Below are 20,513 nucleotides of genomic sequence, written 5' to 3'. Positions count from 1 at the left end.
ATGAAATCAGTACATATCCAACATCACTGGACAGTGGGGGATAACTATACTATTGCTTATCCCAGTAATATGGGTGCAATACAATTCATATCCGCATATACTTCTTATAATGTATGATACTTTTCGATATAGAGATTGCCGATGGCTCCATTACATTAAGCTATCGTAGCGCTACAACTGTCTAAGTCTATGCTACAGTATAGGAGGTACAAGAGACTTACGAGAGCTTTGTGAACAGTAATTGCATCACATCTAACTCTGTAAACTTACTCATATCAGGGTGAGTGAGTATGGTTTTACACCACTTTAACAATCCTCCAGCAATATCACGGTGGAGCACACCAGAACTGGGACTCACATACTGCACACATGGGGAATTGAAACTGGGTCTTTGGCAAGATGAGCAAACGTTGTCATCACAAAGCTACCCCATCATCCATTATAATATTGGAGACACACGTTCTTGTTTCTAATAATAGCATCCTACAAGCATAAACCTTTCCTGAAAATCTGAGCGAGGTATCCCTGTCCATTGTCAAATAAACTGTCTAAATATACCTATAAAGACTTCTAGGATGTCAAAATATTTTTTTCTGCCTAGTTTGCATGAAAGGTTTTTAAATGGCCTGTTGCAAATCAACTCCAAAGATGTCAAATCACATAAACACATTGTTCTGATTAATACACTTAAAAGACACTGTTCTGTATCACCACTTGAAAAGTAGGAACATATATTTGTTGCATGACAACCAGAAGGAAACCCTCTTGTTATTCAATACTGTCCTGTGCAAATGTACTTACCGTTCATTGTGATTTGATAACTCATTAAGAATTTCACTGATGAGTTCACCCTGGTCTGGTGACGAACCTACAACACATAAAGAGCCGTCAGTGCTGGTTTACACTGCCTTATCACTATACTCCTTCAACACTCAGTATCCCCTTCATCAACACATCCACAGCACCTCCCACTTGTTCTTACAGTTGTCCTCATTTATCACTGACTCCTGGCACGAAAAGGGGCATAACTCTGTACAGCGAATAGTGGTAAATAGTCTCAAGCAACTGTGCCATCCACCTCTAGATATATGATGAAACATAGTTGCTCAGGTGACACATAAAGTCTACTAGAAAATTACTTAACAACTGATGTGAATATATTTTTCAAAATGAGTTTTTAAACTAACAGAGGCAAAGATTGATTCAATCATGGAACGTTTTGCTATACATTATATCTCAAACCACTAAATGACAAGTATTGTACCGAAAAGCCCTAAATAATTGATGGGTTGGGGCATAAAACCAGCATCCAATGTCTTTAACATCAGGGAACATGATCAACAAGAGTAGTTGATGTCACTTAACAAATCTATGTCAAACTGACAGAACGGATTTAAAACTTATCAGGGAAGTAGTGCATTCAGCTGTGATGTTCTCCATGTTGATGAATGACATACAATGACGACAAACACTGCCGTTACACCTCGTCTCATGACATTCAATCATAATTGCAATAAACATTCTTCTCAGGCCCGGTTGGCAAGATGATTGATGATGGATGACAATGAAATAAATATATGAAACACTATTCGTCTTTTACAGTGACACATGCAGGCATGATGACAACATCTCAATGCTACATCAATCTACAAAATTCATGCTCCAAGCGACAAAAGCGTTATCTCCATTTATAGTGTTCAAACATGACATGAACAGTTTTCCTGACACTTAATGAAATTTTAAACCAATTCTGTCACATAAATAATGATGAATAGCTAGAAAGCTTACAACATTGATTAAATGGGTGAATCTTTGTTACACATATTCAAAGCTGGCTATACATCTTGAAAAGTGTATAGATGGGCGATTGGTGCAATGATATTCGATGAAGCTCCCATAAAATGCTAGAATGACTGGTTTTTTAGCAAGCAACATGCCAACGAGATTGTATGAGAAGTTATGACAAACCTCTGTGCGTAATTCAAAGTTAATTTCAAGATCATGACAACAGTGAGAAATGAAAGTGACAACATCCATTGCTAGTGGTGTCAGTTAACTGTGTTGTGGAAAATCTGTGAAAGTGTTGTTTGAGTGCAATGAAGATTAAGTTGACACAAGATTAGAATTGGTGTGCTTTGTGCCTGGACAGCACATGCTGTTAACAACAGCAAACATGACACATGAAAACTACATGAAATATACAACACCTCTTCAACTACATATATATTTGCAACTTAATCTTATTACGTTAAGAAGAAGAATGTGCCATGAACTGAGACGATACAAAATAAAATATCAACTTGTGATTACCATGAGGAATTTAATAAATCAGTCTGCAGACTATTTTGAATAACTTTATCATAAAATTAAGAAATTATTTAGAAATAAAAAAAAATTCAAAACCATAAAGTTGATCACATTATTTCTTGATTGAAACAACAATTACTTCATTTGATATCAAGATAGGGTCTCTGTACATGATAGCATCAGTTGTGTGATCTCAAAAGACATTTGGGGCAACATGCTTCAAGCCTCTCACCAACATCCCCGGAAGAAAATGGAGCTGCTCGAGGGACCCCAGAGACAAAATGAACCAGTACCCCCCACACACATGCCTTACACCAGAGGTGATGAGGACAGCAGTAACAAAATTGATAGTCCAGTCTTCCATCCAACAAGATTCACAGACTTTTCCACTATAAATAGTTACCCTGCTATTTAATACCATTAATTTTTTAAAAAGAATTGAAGCTAAGTATGAAATCATAAAAAAACATACACACTAAAAATCTGTTTCAAAAGACACTCGGATGAAATTTCTAACATTTTTTACTTTCTTCATTTTTTATTTATGGTGAAAGGATCTGTAGCATATGAACCATGAACCACAAAATACAACTTGCATAAATTTTCTTGCTTTTATTTGGGAGTTTTTACAGATTGGTTTAGAAGTCAGTGAGGGGATGTTTATTATGGTAAATATGGTATTTGAGTTCTACAACCAATGATAAACACAGTACGTATTAACACCAGACTCCTGGTCTATAATTTAGTAGGTACAACTTATCTCATTAGGCACTTCTGAAAGAGTTCCTGCCAAAACAACAGTCTGTGCATCTTGCTGGAAGAGGCTTACATTTATTTCAGACAAAGAAAACAGAAACAAACAAAAATATGGACTGAATGATAAAATCCTCACCATACGAAGGGGACCCTAGCAAGAAGGTGTGCCATGGAGCTAGGGGGAAATCAAGGGTATTCAAAAAATAATTACGACAACTCTTGATATCTCTCTGGGGAAAAACTGAATAGAAAACACCTTGTTATGAACCTCTACCGGTGTCACAGACAATACTACTACATGTACACAACACTACTGTAGCAAATAAAACCACAATTTAAGACCAGAATCACCACACAAAAACACTTAGATGATGGATGATGAATTTGTAAGTGTATTATTGTGCATACAGTACTTGTGTGGTGGGACTTATCACAACGGGCTACAACGGAACATAGTCTTATTATCACGAATTATATTACTACATTTGTTATTTCAGCAGTTTCTCAGCCACATGAAAATAGCATCTGTCACATCACAGGTGTGGCATCATCCAATAGTAGCATCCCTTTGCCCACAGAGATGTGTGTGTGAGTGAGCTGAGCTTAGCACTTTGGACAAATTGATACAGGTCACAAATGTTTACTATTATTTCTGAAAACCCACCAGCATGATTATGGTGCTGACAAACTAATAAACAAGCAGGGAAAACCCGCATTCAAACCTATGACATTAGGTCCTGTTGTGCCAAAGGTATGCAACTCTGTATTCTGTCCATGCGACCCGAAGACCGCTGGGCAACGTATGTTCCAATTTTCATCAACATGTAGTGAGTAAGTTTGTTTTTACGCCGCTTTCAGCAATATTCCAGCAACATCATGTCAGTAGACACCAGAAATGGGCTTGACACATTGTACACATGTGGGGAATCAAACCTGGGTCTTCAGCCTGTTGAGCTAACACTTTAACCACTAGGCTACTCCACCACCCCTCATGACAAGGTGGCAAGAGGACTGATAGGAACCACTGTGTCCATGATGTATGACATGGTGGAGAAACTCCTTTTGTTGCCATTCTGCCAGATATAATTAATAAGACTTCTGTGTTCATGCATATTTTGTTGCTACAGTTTACTGATTAACACTAAGCTAGATGTCCTTAATTAGATGTATATACAAATATATATAGTAAAACTATATCTATGAAAATGTCTATTCTAAATCTACGCTGAATCTGAAGCAGGAATGTCAATGAGAACCAACCCAAATTATCTATGAACAAAATGCTGTCCATCTTACCTTTATTGAAAAAGTCATTCTCGCCGTCATATACTGCCTCTGCCAGGGCAAGCTTGTTATTGTAGCCATTCATTGCATTCTGAAGACAAAACATGATGACAATGTAAACCATAAGTTGTAAATTGAAAATGGGCAGTAAGTTAACTATGAGCAAAATTCCAGTTGGTCTGAATCAGGTCATTGGCTATTAATGCTGTGAATATGGTATATAACTTCTACAACTAATGACCAACACATTATTTATTTGTATCAGACTGTGCTGGTCCAGCATTCTGTAGAATATCCCACAGCAATAACACACTGTGCATAAAGACTTAATTTTCTTCGTACAAAAGAGACACAAAACAGAAAAAAAACTAATCAAGTCATCTAGTCAACTCATCTCATCAATTCATCCGGTCAACTCACCCTATTCCTGACTTCTTCCTGGTAGTGTGACGGGTTATAATGCAGCGCCCTCTTCCCACCATCCACAGCATCGGGGCTGTCATTCCGTAAGTCCTGAATCCCAGAATCCTGTGATGTGAACTCACGTTTCTTTTTAATATCATCGTAATGGTCCAGTTTGCTGTTTATGCTAAGATTTTGGATGTCAGCAGAAGTCTTTTTAATGGAATTGTAGATGTCCTCTGGATTCAAATTCTCCGTCTCAAACTCATCTGGGTGTCCAATACTTGAGCGAGAAGGAGGCCGGCTCCTCTGCTGCCCGGGGCTGGCTGCATTGCGGGGGGACAGTACATCCATTGGTTCGCTCGTTGTGCGAATGTGGTTGTGTAATATCTTAGTGGCACCATCCTTTAAAAAAATAGTCATATGTGTTACATGCACAAGTCCTTGATCAACAGAATTTCTATGATGCTATTCTTTATCAGAAGGAAGACAACATAGATAAAATCACTTTAACTTTGTTACCCAGGAAACCGGACCAGCTAAGTAAGTTCTTCAAATCCTAACAACACTATATCACACAAATACTAAAACATGGATCAAAAGCCTCAGAAATGTAAAGTCCATTAAGCACTGAAGGACGACCACTTTTACCACTGTAAGAGATAATTGTTCCAGATAAATGGAAACAAAAGTTAGTCTCTAACCCTGGAACACTTGTAATGCACCAAGCTATATCCCAGCTATATTTTCACTGGTCTGCAGATAATCAAGAATGGACCATACAATCATGTCATCAACAGCATGAGCACTGATCTATGCAAATGGGATATGATGACGTGTCAACCAAGTCAGCGAGCCTGACCACCCGATTCTGTTAGTCGCCTCTTACGACAAGCATGGGTTACTGAAGATCAATCATAACCCGGATCTTCACGGGTCCTGGAACACATGAGCAAAACATAAATTTCACCAGCCACTGCGGGTGAGTGCCCAAATTCCTCCTTGAACTTGTAGTATTATTGCTGTTGATGGTTTCAATAGCTCATTTACAACAAAAAGACTGAGCACATAATCATAATTTTCGTATCTCTCCTTATAAAGTGTCCAAAATAACAAACAAGAACAAGCACCTGTTTGAAGCAAGAGTGTGATTTACTTACTTGGAATGCTTTGGGCAACGCTGATAGCATGAGGGAAAACTCTGGGGCATTCAAGTTGAAGAGACCTATGAGGACTAACTGGGCAGCCTGCAACAAACAAGGATGGTACATGTGGTTCATGGTCCAACTGCTCTGACCAGTATCTCATTAAAAACAGCATGTCAGTGATGTAGGCCTTTTGTTTATCAAATTGCTTACAAACACAGGTGCTGTGCCAACAATCATGGTAAATCAAGGAGTACAAATGAAGGTCACAATTTTCTGGCATGCCTGAAGCAAGCACCTAATAGTGAAATGCTGATTCTCTAAGTGAGTGAGTGAGTGAGTGTAAATTTATGCAACATTTAGCAATGCCATGGCAGAGAATACCAGAAATGGGCTTCACACATTGTACACATGTGGGAATCAAACAAAGGCTGAACCAATAAAAATTGGATTGATGACAGATTGTAAATAAACATAATAACAACACATTCCTTTCAACAGTTCAACCACATTTAAGATTAATTTATTGTATAAAAATCACTGCTGTGCAATTCGTTACTGAGACAGTGCAAAACTTGCTGAAATAAGATCAGCATGAAGTTGCTTAGAAATGATTTTAGCATACATTGTTACTAGTAGCATATCAAAGTAAGGAACACTAAAAAGGCATCACACAATTAGTGTATTAAGCCCAATTCAAAGTAATGAGCTGATGCTTCTAATTCCTGTCTACCACACCTTTTGACACATGAATTCACAGGTTCATGTGATGTTCTACAATTCCGTCTGTGACACAAACATCCCAAATAAAGTCACACTTACTTTTCTAACTTCTGTATTCTTTGGTTCTGTTGTCCATGTGATGATTCTAGAGACTGCTAACCGGACATCCATGGTATTTACAAAGTCGGAGGACGCCATGTGAATAATCAGACTATTGAGGTAATGCAACATGGCGATCTTAACCTGGAACAGAAGCAAACAAGGGAGGTAACTCTGCAGTCTCCACCACAAGAGTATCTTGCTAAACCCCACCACTTGTCACTAAATCAATTTGTTCATCATATCAAAAATAAAGTGAGTGAGTGTTTAGTCTTATGCCACACTCAGCAATATTCCAGCTACATGGCGGCGGTCTAAAAAATAATGGCGGATCAATATAACATCAAAATGTAAATAAGGCCAAAAAACACAAATATCTTCCAGGTGTACAGCAAGATTTTTTAAAAAATAACCTATCAATGGAGAAACGACAATATCATCCAATTACTTGATCTTGTAGAGGTATAATGTAAATTGGTATACAACATGGTCAAAACATTTACACAACAAAGTGAGCACTGTTTGACATCCACCTTTGTCTCACACAAATTTGCTTCTGTTGAAGCTTGGACAATCTACTGTCGAACTAAATCCACTTTTTAAAATAATAAGCATGCAAACCATAAAGAAATCCAACACTTCTTTTTTCAGTCACTGTGCTCACACTATTTTCAAAATAATTTAATGTGGGTGGTATCCGATGATTGATCTTGCAGGGATTTATCTAAAACTTCATGAGGACAATAAGCAAACATCAATTACAATCCCGCCACTGACATCAAACATTTCCCAATTCATACTGCTATACATCTGACAAATGCTGGGCCTTAATGACATCACTTGACCTGCACAAACAACAGTGCGATTTACAGAGAACAGATTTAAATACTTAGTTTAATATTGCTGAATGCAGTGTAAAATTTGATGGTAAAATAATTCCAAAGCTAAAAAAATAATTAACAAGTCTCAATTTTGAACAAAATATATTTTCCCTATTTGCATGCTACCCTGTTTGAAATCTGACATAAAGCCCAGTCTTGATTACAAAGATCTGGTCATTCTCTAAACATTCTTTATACTATAATCACAATAAACATAACCCATCACTATCCCTATAAGAAGAAATATTACAACAAGGATATACACTGATTCACAGGGATGGGGTGTTTCAGAATGAGTGAGTGCATGAGTTGGGTCTTACACCACTTTTAGCAATAGTACAGCAGTATCACGGCAGGGGACACCAGAAATGGGCATTGTACCAGTGTGGGGAAGTGAACCCAAACATTTAGCATGACAAGTGGACGCAATAACCACTTGGCTATCCCAACGCCCCTTAACTGATTAATTTTGGATATCTGAACGCCCAACTCAAAAGACCAACAACTGACAAAGTTACCAACACACAGAAAAAACAAAGAATTCAACTTCTACCAATTTGGTCAAGTTCCAAGTAGCAATGAGAGTGTTTTAACAGAATCATATCCAAAATTTATCAAACAATATCTTTATCTACATTGTTTCAAGTGGTGATGATAATATATCTGAATTTCCATAGCAATTTTTGTCAAGATATTTTTTTTCAAACACACCCTATATATTAATTTCAAATGTCAACATAAAGCACAACAGATTATTTATTGTATTCCAGTTACTACTAACAAAAATATATTAACATCTTACAATTGCTCATATATTACTATCATGCTCTTACAAATTTCTGGCATACATACAATTACATATAAAAATGAATATGTAATCAAAACAAAACTACTGTTTGTAATTTTTAGATTATTTATAAACAGTTCTTAAAATACTATCATTGCAATACGTACATTATATTTCAAAGCTAATTACATGCAGTCAGTGTATTTGATTTGTATTATTGAATTGGTTTAACATTAATTTCAAAGAATACTGAAAATGAAATAACTGTTCCAAAAAAAGATAAATCAAATGAGAAAAGTTATGCTAGTGGATTGTTCCATGCATTTAAACTGACAGAACATGAGGATAGTTATTTATCAAATATTCAACATACAATCGTTATTTGAATTATTGGTTTCTATACATAATCAAGTTTTCTATGAGGTTATTTTCATTCATATTTAGGATTCAATCAACAATGCCATATTCACACTGAAAGCAGAGCAAATACCTTTAACCAAATTACATTTTTCTACCTTCATATACCAACTACTTTTCTTCATGAACTAAAGTGAAAAAAATTTATCCATCACAAATTATGACCCCAAAAAATAAGCAAACAGAAGTGAAGAAAAAATACATGATACATGATGGTGCTGAACAATTATATGTGAGAAAAATATCAAATGTGAAAAGAACAAATTTCTTTAAGATGGAAAGGTCAAAATAGATTTGACATTTAAGCAAAACTTCTATCCCAATATGCTTGTATCGTTCGAGTTAAATTTAAGTATTTTCATATTAGTAACATCATATGTACACAATTTTCATAAATAAGTCATGAGACAAATAACCTTCTGGGGTCTTACAGTCAGCTTGGGTTATGCAAGGTAGTAATGATCAGATTGTGTGTGCACTTTGAGCAGGATATCGAGCCTGGAAAAGGCGTGTTGTAAATATTCTCATTATTCTCAATATTTTTCATAATTTGTTGTGTAGCTGCCAATGGACAGACTCAAATTTATAACATTTTAGAACTGGGAGCAATGATTAAAGCATTTGTTTCATCATTTTAAGTGTACTTTTTGAAACATTTAAGAAAAAATGTTAGTTTCTACCTGACATTACATTATATCTGGCTTAAAAACTGATTTACCTTATAATTCATACCATTAAATGTAAAGGTTTGTTTAAAAACATTCAATCAGAGTAGGAAATAATCAAAATTAATACACATTGTAAAACAATGATGGAAATGTGCAGCACAGGTTCATGCAAGTGTGCAAATACACAGACCCAACACAATAACACTTAACTGATAGCACTCAGTACACGAACACAAAACATTGCACGCATTTTCATTGACAAAACACAAAACAGCTGAATTGACAAAACAACAATTGCAAACAACAAGCTGGCAGAGTTGTTTCCCTTGATAATATACAAAACATCCCATGCTCACAACAAACTAATATTACCTTTTGCTAATTAGAAGCAAGAGAAAGAAAATATCATGTTAATTGATATATTCAAGCATTATACATAATGATCTATTATTATAGAGTATTCAGACATTGCATATTGGACAGTGAGGGGAGTTTTCTGACTCTACATTTTAGCTGAATATTTTTTAAATCCTGTAAGCAATCAAGCTAAAAATATATATATTTCACACTTCGATACACCCTAACTACCATCACATCTGCACATTCTTCTAACAAGAGGGATAATTTGGATAAATAGGACTTTTAACATTTTCTTTTTTCGCATGCATGTCTGCCAAATAAGTTGCGAACTCAGGACACAAAGAAAGTGGCTTGCTGGACGCAATGAACAAAACCTGAATGATAGAAAACTGTTAAGGAAGCGACAACCAGAATTCTGAGGTCGGCATTCCACAGCACAACATACACAGACTTACCTTCAAATTTGGGGACTGTGTTGAATCTATGATGAATTTTGTTATTGTATTAAACTGGTGATCACTTGGAAAGTTTTCTCTGAAAACATAGGAAACAAATATTTATGAATATTTCAAAATCAAGTGGTGCAGATAAAGAATTAACATAACTATTGATGCTAGATTACAAGATCCTTTTTGAAACTACAAAACATTTCAAGCATTAAACACATGAATTTTCAGATCTTTTTTCTCAATGATTAGATATTTGTTTGTGATACCCAGTTTGAGGTGAGTGAGTGAGTTGGTTTGATTTCATGTTACTCATAGCAATATTTCACACACTGTACCCATGTGGAGAATTGAATTCAATGTCTTCAACATGATAAACATTAGTCTACCCCACCGCACCCCAAACTAAAGCCTGTTTTTGTGTTCAAGTATTGGATCTGAAAGTGAGATGTGTTAAAAACTAGATGGAACCAACTGTCAGATGCATAGGACAACCCCTGAGTTCAGGTATGGTGCCAACAAACCAAGTGTAATAATCATGATGAATTTGGCAGTAGTAGCTATCATCAACAGATCCTGTTCTGGCTAAGGGAGGCAACTCTGCTGAATGCGTAACAATAACCACAGAATCAATTGTGAATGCATGCATTAATTTATGAATTTTCATCTGTTTTTGTCGATGAATAGTTATTTCATAGTGATACCATATATGACATGAGTATTACGCTTTTATTAGCAATATTCCAGCAAAATCATCATGGGAGACACCAGAAATGGGCCTCACACATTGTACCCATGTGGGGAATCAAATTCGGATCATTGGTGTGACGAGCAAACGCTTTAACCACTAGCCTACCCAAATGCCCTAGAATCAGGTGTGATATAAGGCACATATTGCAACGGTTAATGGAGCACTATATACAGGTACTCACCTAACAGTATCTAAAGCTTTCTGCAGTTTAGCATAGACTGATCCCAACATGTCTGCCCCTGTCTTGTTGAGGAGGCGAGTGAGAAGGATATACAGCCAATCCAGCAAATCCCGACAGTGGAGGCCGATCAGCTCCACCAGTGTGTCCAAGAAGATACTGAACACCTGAAGAGAAACAAGCATACTGTCACAGACCACGTAAAACACAAACCTAATGTTGCACATGGACAAAAATCCTCTGAATTTACTGCATAACTTCTGACTCATGATGAGATTGAGATACAGAAGCAGCAGTTCAGTTCCAATCTTTTAGCACCCTAACTCAATCTACACAAAGATCCATGTAAAAACGACCCAGGAAGATCCAGGTTAAAAACGATCTTCAGCAACCCAAGCATGTCCTAAGTGGTGACTAACGAGATAAGGGTATCAGGTTTCTGACTTGGTCTGGTCCAGACTTGATTGTTTATAGACTGCCACGATAATGCTACAATATTGCTGAGTCCAGCATAAAGCACATTGAGTCACTCCATGTATAAACAAGGCAGCCAAATGTATATAAATGCAATAAACATACACATATATATCTATTGGTTGTGGTTGTTATAACTCTTAACATTCTTAAGTTATTCTCGTTTTACTTAAAAACAGCTTTATCTAGTCATAGGTTCTGGTATTAGATAAATTTATATCAAACGTTTCGAATGTTGTCGGAATAAGAAAAGCAAGATTTATGGATGTCACCTTTCAGAGTTGATGCTTGCTCCGAAACATTGTGTTATTCACAATAAAGAAGTTGACATCCATAACATGTGACAAAACTAAACATTATAGTGACAACTACTTCTACAGTTACTCACCTTGCTGTGCGGATCATGGAACATTCTAGTAAATATCTCTGTAACCTTTTTCAATTCTACACGACTGAAAAACAAAACATAACTAGAATTAGAAATTCATTTAAAAAAATATTTAAAAAATATAAAAAGAAGCTACACATAGATCAGATACCAGTTAATGAGGGCATGAGTATGATCTGGTGCTTTTTGGAATTAACCAGCAAAAACATGACACCAAGAAGTATTTAATGAGCTGTATCATTTGTAACTGAATGACACCTGCATCATAACGACAAATTACTTTTCCACTTGTGGTGAGGTAAAATGTAGTTTGACATCACAGTCAGTGTTATAATGATATCCCACTCCAATACTATGCTGTAGATACCCCCTCTAACTTGGGCTGCAATGATTTACCCAGACCCCGATCCAAAATCATTGTGATATTGGACCCACGATTCAATCATTTTCAATTCAATTCTTTACACTAGTAAAACCATGAGATTTTATTTAACACGCAGAGTTCAAGTAAGTCTGCTTCTAAGCATGAAATCCATTGTCAACTTGGCAATGTCTACCAATAACAATTCTCACAGGATAATTAGCCCAGCTTCAACCAATCATGTTTTGCCTTATTTCAGTGCTCAAACCTGCTCGAGCCGGAGTTCAAATTACTTTGTGTGAAAAAAATTTAAACATTCAAATAATGAAATGAAATGGTGATAATGGTTATCGAAAATCGAAACTAATATGTCAGATTCGATTTATGATGAATCGAACCGAATTGCTGCATCCCTACCTGACACACAGTTGTACGTAGACGGCTAATGGCAACCCCCAAGGAAGGTAAAAACAAGTACGATCTTCTAACATTATCTGGTGCGTTACTCAAACAAAAACACAACCTTCTGCACTCCTGGACAATTCTACTTCTCGAACATAATAGTGAGCCAATGAGTGAGCATGGTTTTATTCTAGCAACATTCAAACTACATCACATCAGGGGACATCACAAATGGGTTTCACACACTGTACGTACAAACAGCAATACCCCCAACATATTCAGAGACCACCTCAATGCCACACTCATGTACGGCATCACTCCTAACATAATACAGAGACTGTATCAACAACCTGTGTGGTGTACTCACCTAAGGTATCTATTCATTCTAAGTAAATGCTGTAAGGATATGAGCCCCTCTTTCCTCTCTGTGTACGAGCCACTGCCGAGCTGAGCAATGATCTCCTGCATGTCCTGAAACATGAACACAGTCACTTATATAAAACCACTCACTACAAGCTAGCACAGTGTACATGATGAATAACAATCCCTGAAAATGCTGATAACACAAGTTGATGATCTGACCACAGACTAATTGTCTGATGTAATGATTATAATGACAGTGAGGAAGAGTTCATTTTCTGTCTATTATTGGTTTGTATTAGGTAGTATTACTGTCACAGTAACTCAATAGGTAATTCATGAAATCTAATAAGACTTGCAATATGTGAAAATTTTAGCGATTGTTAAACAGCAAATACTAAACAGACTTAACATAGACTTATAACGAAAAAAAAACCAAACACTTTTCTGAATGTTTCCTAAACCATGACCATACACACGACTAGCTGACGAGAAAGTACCATGACTATAACATTGCTACTACACGGACAGTAAGCATCTACTAAGTGAGATCCACTGATATAAGGCAGTGATGAGGGTTCACATAGACAGAGGGAAGGCTCTTCCCACAATGCACTCTTAATGGGAATCAAACAGAGAGAATCTGTGTGATTAGCAAGTGATTAGCAAGTGCCTGTGGCCAGGCAGGTCCTAGCTGAGAGTCATCTCCCCTGTTTGTCACCAACCCAAATGCTCCTCCATTTCGGAGGCCACACTTCTGATTCTGGTCTGGCATACCACCGGGATTGAATGTGTAAAGTGTGACATAGACTGAAGCAAAGACATGAAAAGTTGCTAGCGATAGCACAAGAAAACACGTGAAGCACGTCTTCCTTTGATCAGTGTGTTGAAGTAAGGTACATAGTTATTGCACCGATTAATGAGGGTTGCTCACTGTAAGTATAATGTTCCCAACAATTATCACTGAGGTATGGTCCTGTATGTCCATATTGATGATCACTGGGGATCTGAGATCTAAAACCTGAACACTAGCTCTTTGCACAACTACACAAGACCTTGCAGTGCCTTAAACAACAGGACTACCCAAGCCCACCCACTGACAAATCATCAGAAAAAGTGAGAATCTTGATAACCTATCTCAGTGTATGCCTTGTAAAGAAATACTAGAGATGTTATCATTTAAGTATCAATGCACCTATAAATTCTCAATTCTCATACTGCTTCCACATAAATTAATGAATATTTGAATACTGAGACTAAATTGAAATTCATTGCAAGAAAAAAAATCATTTGTTAAAATGACAATGGCTAAGACAAATAATCAAAATGCAGAACGTTCAATTTTCAGCATTTAATTGATCAGCCACGCTCACATTTAGCTTTAAGTCAATTAATGCAGCTCAACATAGAAAATTTACTTTCTATTCACGTTCAGAATTTTTTTGGGTGACGTTTCCATGTATGAATGTATCATGTCAGTTTTGACAGAAAATACTGACTCTAAAATATCCGATTAGTGACACCTCTAGGGAATATACATAACGAGAGCACTGCTACAAAGGGTAGGTGAAACTGGAGGCCACCACTGACACATGTAGTTACCTCCTCTGTGACAACTGTGTTGGGAGAATACCTCAACAGGCTTTGATGCTTTGACAAAAAAGGAAAGTACGATGTTTACAACTAATTCTAATCACTTCATTATTCTAACCAACAAAAAAAAAGACCACACACACACACTCACAGCATGAATACACACTCAGATATGGAAAATAATTTGCACACAAAGATACTTTCTTCAAGTACACAACTAGTACATAACTAAGTTTCAAATTAAATTTAAGTGGGACATAAAATCTGGGAAATAAACAAAAAATGTATTCACTTGATCATTCAGCAAATGTCTTACATGATTAATTTTCCTATGAATCATTTGAAGTGCCAAAAAAAAGTGTTCTGCTGGGATAAATGAAGGAAAAAAAGTGTCAGGAATAAAAAAATGTACTAAGTGACAGACTCAAATGACATCTGACCATCATAGATGTGAGTCTACTAAACAATAAAGACATGATAATGAGGCACATATAGTTGGCACGGACCTATAAGATGTAACAATATGAATATCAAATAATATATACGCCAACAAATGATAAATTTCTTCTAAAACAAAGAGTAGATCCAATTTCTATCAGTCCACTTGTCCAAGTTAAGAAAAGGATGTACTTGCAGACTTTCCCATGACACAGTGACACAAAATCAATCACATGCCCATTTACAGATGTGAACTGGTTGGATTCAAATCACCTGTCTATACAGTCAAATTTGTACCACTTAATAGAAGCTGAAGAACACCCAACATATTTCATGGCATCACAGCTTAATAAAACCATGAAATATTTAGGAGATTTTTAGCATCTTTGGAATAGTATATATCATAGCTTGAAAGCAAAACATTCTTTTTCTTCTGCTAACAAAACTAATAGCAGTAAGTATGAACAGAAATCCCGCTTCCTTGCAAGGCTATCATCAACCAGCTGATGTACACGTATACAAGCCACGGAACAAAGGATTCTAACAGACAGAAACAACATGCAGTGCCGATGTCAGTACCTTGACCTTCGGGTGACGATGTCTCCGATCCATATCGGAGTCCGCCTGAGCGAGTGTAAGCAAGACAACACTCTCAGTATTAATTATCAAAAGTACTAGTACTTGTCCTACAGTAGAATGAGACTACAGTGCTAATATGTTTTTGAGTGAGTGAGTGAGTTTTACGCCACACTCAGTAATATTCCAGCTATATGGCGGCGGTCTGTAAATAATCGAGTCTGGACCAGACAATCCAGTGATGAACAACATGAGCATCAATCTGCGCAATTGGGAACTGATGACATGTGTCAACCAAGTCAGCAAGCCTGACCACCCGATCCCATTAGTCGCCTCTTACGACAAGCATAGTCGCCTTTCATGGCAAGCATTGGTTGCTGAAGGCCTATTCTACCCCGGGACCTTCACGAGTCATATGTGTTTGATATGATACACCAACAGTTATATTCACACATTTAAAGATTAAATTGTTAGTGTGTAGCTATTTTACAAAATGCATTCAAATAATTTATATTTTCACATAGACAAATCCATGTTAAAGAATATTATCAAGTTGTCCCTAACTTGTTTTGAGTAGTGCATGAAAGATTATGAACTGGGAGTGTGTTTACTGTTAGTCTTGATGGTACTAGTAATCTGCTCAATTAACTGGAGCTCTAATGTCAGCCTACCTCTGATGTCCGGCCACTGTAGGAGTTATATGACCGCTCGGAACACACACTGGATGTCTCACTGGCATTGTCGTCGGAATCATACATGTCAAACCTTTTCTTTGCCGGTCCCCGTTGCTGGAACAAAATTGTTTAGGGACTGAACAGTAAGCTCAGGCAATACACACAACCATATGCCAACAGACACTTTAATGAGTACTTATGCGTGCACAAGAGTGGGTGTCTTCAGTTAGGTCTTAGCACTATTGTAGCAATATCACAGCAAGGAAATTGCTTCACACATAGTTCACACGAGGAAATCGAACCACTGCCTTTAAGTGTGACAAATGAACAATTTAAGAACTACTATGTATTGCCCCCTACTAGAATTTGTACTTTACTAAGAAAGTGAAATTCCAAATATGACATATCTTGTCTAAGAACACTGTATGGATATTTACCAGAGCATCAAACAAAGCATCCTCCACATCAGAGCCAGGCCGCAGCAATCGCTGGGCCATAACTGCACCTGGATCACAAAACATCACAACTGTATTCTTTATCTACTAGTAATGACAGAATACAAACTGGTGTGTTTTGAAACCAGGAAATGTATTCCGTGCATGAACTGTATTTCAACTTAGTGAATGTGTTTAGTTTTACACTGCATTTAGCAACATTCAAGTAATATCATGGCGGGTGGACACTAGAAATGGGCTTCACACACTGTACCCATGTGAGGAATTGAACCCTGGCCTTTGAGTATCACTGTCAATATCAAACTATGGTAAATTCAGAAAGTTAAAAGTATGGTATTCAAGTTCAAAGGGTGTGACTTATTTCTTCTTCAATTACAAAATTTAAAGCAAAAAATGTTTATCTCATGTAACATATTCATCCCATGATCACAAACCTTTCGAGCCATGGCTAACTTTGCTTCCACTCAATCTTCTTTCACGACCTGATAACACGCAATTATCAATGATCAAATGCATGAAAACATTCAGAGAGGGTGGTCTGAACCACTTTGATGAATATTTCTATAATAATGAATAAGGAGGTAGAAAGAATGCGCTTTGAATATTCTATCTATATGGGCTACTGAAGATTCACTAAACTGGATGATCTTGTACGCAGACTTGCAATTCCCTGATACAATCACTGAAAGTAAAAGCTTTGTCACCTTTCCATTTAGGATGCCATTGGACTGAACGTTATTCAAAATAAATCCGAGTTTCTGATATTAGTTTGTTTTAAACCTCAATTTCATACCAATTGATAATTTTTATCTTAACACTTGCTGACGGGATTTAGTTTGAAATCCCTACCCAAAAAGCATTCATTTTTCACAAAATTCACAAGTCCATGATAAAGTATAGCAGTACGATGAGTCATAACAATACAAACGACTTGTGGATCAGAGTTAAGGTGCCTTTGTAGAGAGCGATGTTAGCGCTAAGGTCAGACCAATACCTTAACATAGACTTAAGATAGTCTTAGGGCTAAGGTCATTTTGTACAAACACACCCTTGAAATGATCCACAGACATCAAACCAGTCTGGATCACAAGCTGAAATATGTGAATCTAGACATTCTTTCTTGAAGAAACCTAAGGAACATCAGTGAAGAGGAAGTATATCTGACCATAAGTATGTCTGTTGGGACTCCCCTCCCTACTGGTGCCCTGACTGCGGGGGATGCCCGACTTTCGGGGACGACCTGAAGCCATGGGGTCAACACGACCTGAGCTGTGGGTGATGTAGCCCAGTCGAGATGAGGGAGAGCCAGACCGACTGTTAGCTGTTAAACAGACAATCAAGAATTCAATACACAAAGACATCAAAATAATCAGTTGTGACGTAAATTGTACATCAAATCATAAAACGGTTAACTAATTGTTACGGTATATTATCATTCTTGGTAAATATTTTATAAAATTTTCAAAAAGAGAACCATGAACAAAATCCATAAGTTTAATTTTTATATATTCAATAATTACATACCAATAAAATAAAAAAACCTGCAGAGCTCAGGTCAACCAAGCTGAATTATGATAATTGCATGGGACAGGCTTAATTGTTCTATGTATTTTGACAATAGAAAATTGTTTAAAATATTGAAATGAAGGATATATACAATGAATAAAATAAATGTCACAGCTGAAAATGCACACAGTAGCTCTGGTCCTGGCAGAAACAAAGATGAGCTATGCGACCCAGGAGGGCGTAACAGGATGCCACAATGAAATGTTACCATGAGATGAGGTGCTGGACACACGTCCACATTAATGATGAACCATGTTATGTGAGACACACATGTCAGTATAGTTACACAATAATACTGTGAAGTTAAATATGCCTGAACGGTTAACAGTTGTGAAAACTGATTAACTTAATGTTAGCAAACATACATATGTTCATCATGTAAGGATACATAATCTTTGCATTTTCATGCACTCCGCATTTCCAAGATATATATTTTCTGTTGTCGTTATCAACACCCAATCAGTATATCTTCCAAAGACTGAGTTTTGTCCAAGTTTAAACAAATATAAGTAAAATGATTTTGGCTAGATCTAAAATTTCTAAAAATAAATTCACAGAAGCAGTAATATTTCTTTAAAAAATATTTTTTTGCTCTTTTTTTCTTTCTTCATCTTTCTTAAAATAGAGAAAACTTAAAAAACAAACTGGTAATTGGGGGGTTCTAAATGTGAAAAATGTTACCTTGGAAACGAAGAAGTTGTAGAGTCAACAATTGTAAGTTTTCATATATACATATGTACAGAGTCATACCTAAAGCACATAGCTGAAAAAACATGCTCAAAAGAAACAGAGTAATATCGCTAATATCACATAAATAAAATTACAGGAAACACTGAGCAGTAATATTGCAGATCTTTCAAACTCATGCATAGGAAAATTCATGCTGAATATATTCACATCATTAATTGTCTCATATGAATCACTCATTCCTGAAATGAGAATATGTTGTTAATAATGTATCTACTCCAATATAACTACAAATGGAAGAGTCCGTCTGCTGGAAAAGGTTTCAAGAAAGGGACAATGACTGGTTCAGAACAGGTCAATGAGGTGTTGGTGGAGAATGAGCAACACTGGACAACCACTCTTAAAATAACAGGAGAAAAATGAAACATTGCCAATACTCTCCACTCACTTTAGGGAAATCAGGAAGTATTTGCGAAACATCCTCAAACAATAAACACAGATGCCTTACAGAGTTATTTAACTTGGAGCACAGTTTTAATATGAAAATATATTAGTTTTGTTGTTTTATTTGCTTGTTTAGGCAAGAATGGGTTGGAGGTTACAGCAACTTTTCACATTTTAAAACAATCGATGAAGTGATTTTAGGGTAGCTCAGATAAACAGATACAAATGATTAATACATTACTGCCATATTCGTTTCAAAGTGTTAATAGAATCATACAAGAGACCCTGCAATGTTGGAATAATAATTGAAATGACAGAGCATTTTACACAGAAGTTTTACTTTTCATTAGTCTTGAAAAAGCATGAACCAAATTATAGTAAATGAAGGAAATGACAAAGCACGGGATTTGTGTTGAATGATTGAGAGTTATCTTCCCTTAAGGTCACCCCACCAAGCTCCTCACAGTGGCAGGTTGCTTGAGGAGTTCAATCACTATCACTGAAAGCAGCTCTCCACTAAGCAGCCTTGAACCAAACACAGTGTTTGTACTCCCAACCTACTGACTGGTCTGTTTCTGAACAAATTCTGACCAAGTACTCCTCCAACTACTGAGTTGTCAGTTTGAATGTCTGTTTAATTTCACTTATCATATAATTAGTTCAGTAAGCATACAACAGGAAGTTGGGTGCTCTTTAGTAAGTTGGAAATCTCAAACCAACCGAACTGAGATTATACACTAAATATTGTGACCTAATCCTTTAAATGGCAAGACAAATGGAAACCTTCAAACAGTTCTTTGACCATTAGTCAAAACATAAAGACAATAATGTCGATGTAACTACATTGAAGGCTTCAGATTTTCAAGATTTTAATACTGACAGTTTGCATTG

At 36.5% G+C, this 20,513-nt stretch overlaps 1 protein-coding gene across 22 annotated transcripts in view; it reads right to left on the bottom strand.

The window, feature by feature from the left end:
• LOC137298373 (CLIP-associating protein 1-like) overlaps positions 1-20,513 on the bottom strand; it is a 144,184-nt gene that overhangs the window by 9,555 nt on the left and 114,116 nt on the right. For 17 of the 22 annotated variants that reach the window (XM_067830602.1, XM_067830614.1, XM_067830607.1 and 14 more), the window contains 14 exons: positions 18,091-18,246; positions 17,360-17,407; positions 16,908-16,975; positions 16,468-16,584; positions 13,197-13,300; positions 12,067-12,130; positions 11,208-11,371; positions 10,285-10,363; positions 6,717-6,860; positions 5,910-5,996; positions 4,768-5,154; positions 4,360-4,438; positions 3,200-3,238; positions 802-868 (listed from right to left, as the gene is read on the bottom strand). In XM_067830602.1, the coding sequence (XP_067686703.1) occupies positions 802-868; positions 3,200-3,238; positions 4,360-4,438; positions 4,768-5,154; positions 5,910-5,996; positions 6,717-6,860; positions 10,285-10,363; positions 11,208-11,371; positions 12,067-12,130; positions 13,197-13,300; positions 16,468-16,584; positions 16,908-16,975; positions 17,360-17,407; positions 18,091-18,246 (1,603 nt within the window). The remainder of the gene's footprint in view (positions 1-801; positions 869-3,199; positions 3,239-4,359; positions 4,439-4,767; positions 5,155-5,909; positions 5,997-6,716; positions 6,861-10,284; positions 10,364-11,207; positions 11,372-12,066; positions 12,131-13,196; positions 13,301-16,467; positions 16,585-16,907; positions 16,976-17,359; positions 17,408-18,090; positions 18,247-20,513) is intronic. The other 5 variants (XM_067830619.1, XM_067830608.1, XM_067830597.1 and 2 more) reach the window with 1 other exon arrangement.

The sequence above is a fragment of the Haliotis asinina genome, chromosome 10 (genome assembly GCF_037392515.1).
Source record: "Haliotis asinina isolate JCU_RB_2024 chromosome 10, JCU_Hal_asi_v2, whole genome shotgun sequence".
In the NCBI taxonomy this organism is placed as follows: Eukaryota; Metazoa; Mollusca; class Gastropoda; order Lepetellida; family Haliotidae; genus Haliotis; species Haliotis asinina.
The sequence above is the reverse complement of the archived record's forward strand: the minus strand, read 5'-3'. Positions and strand labels throughout refer to the sequence as shown.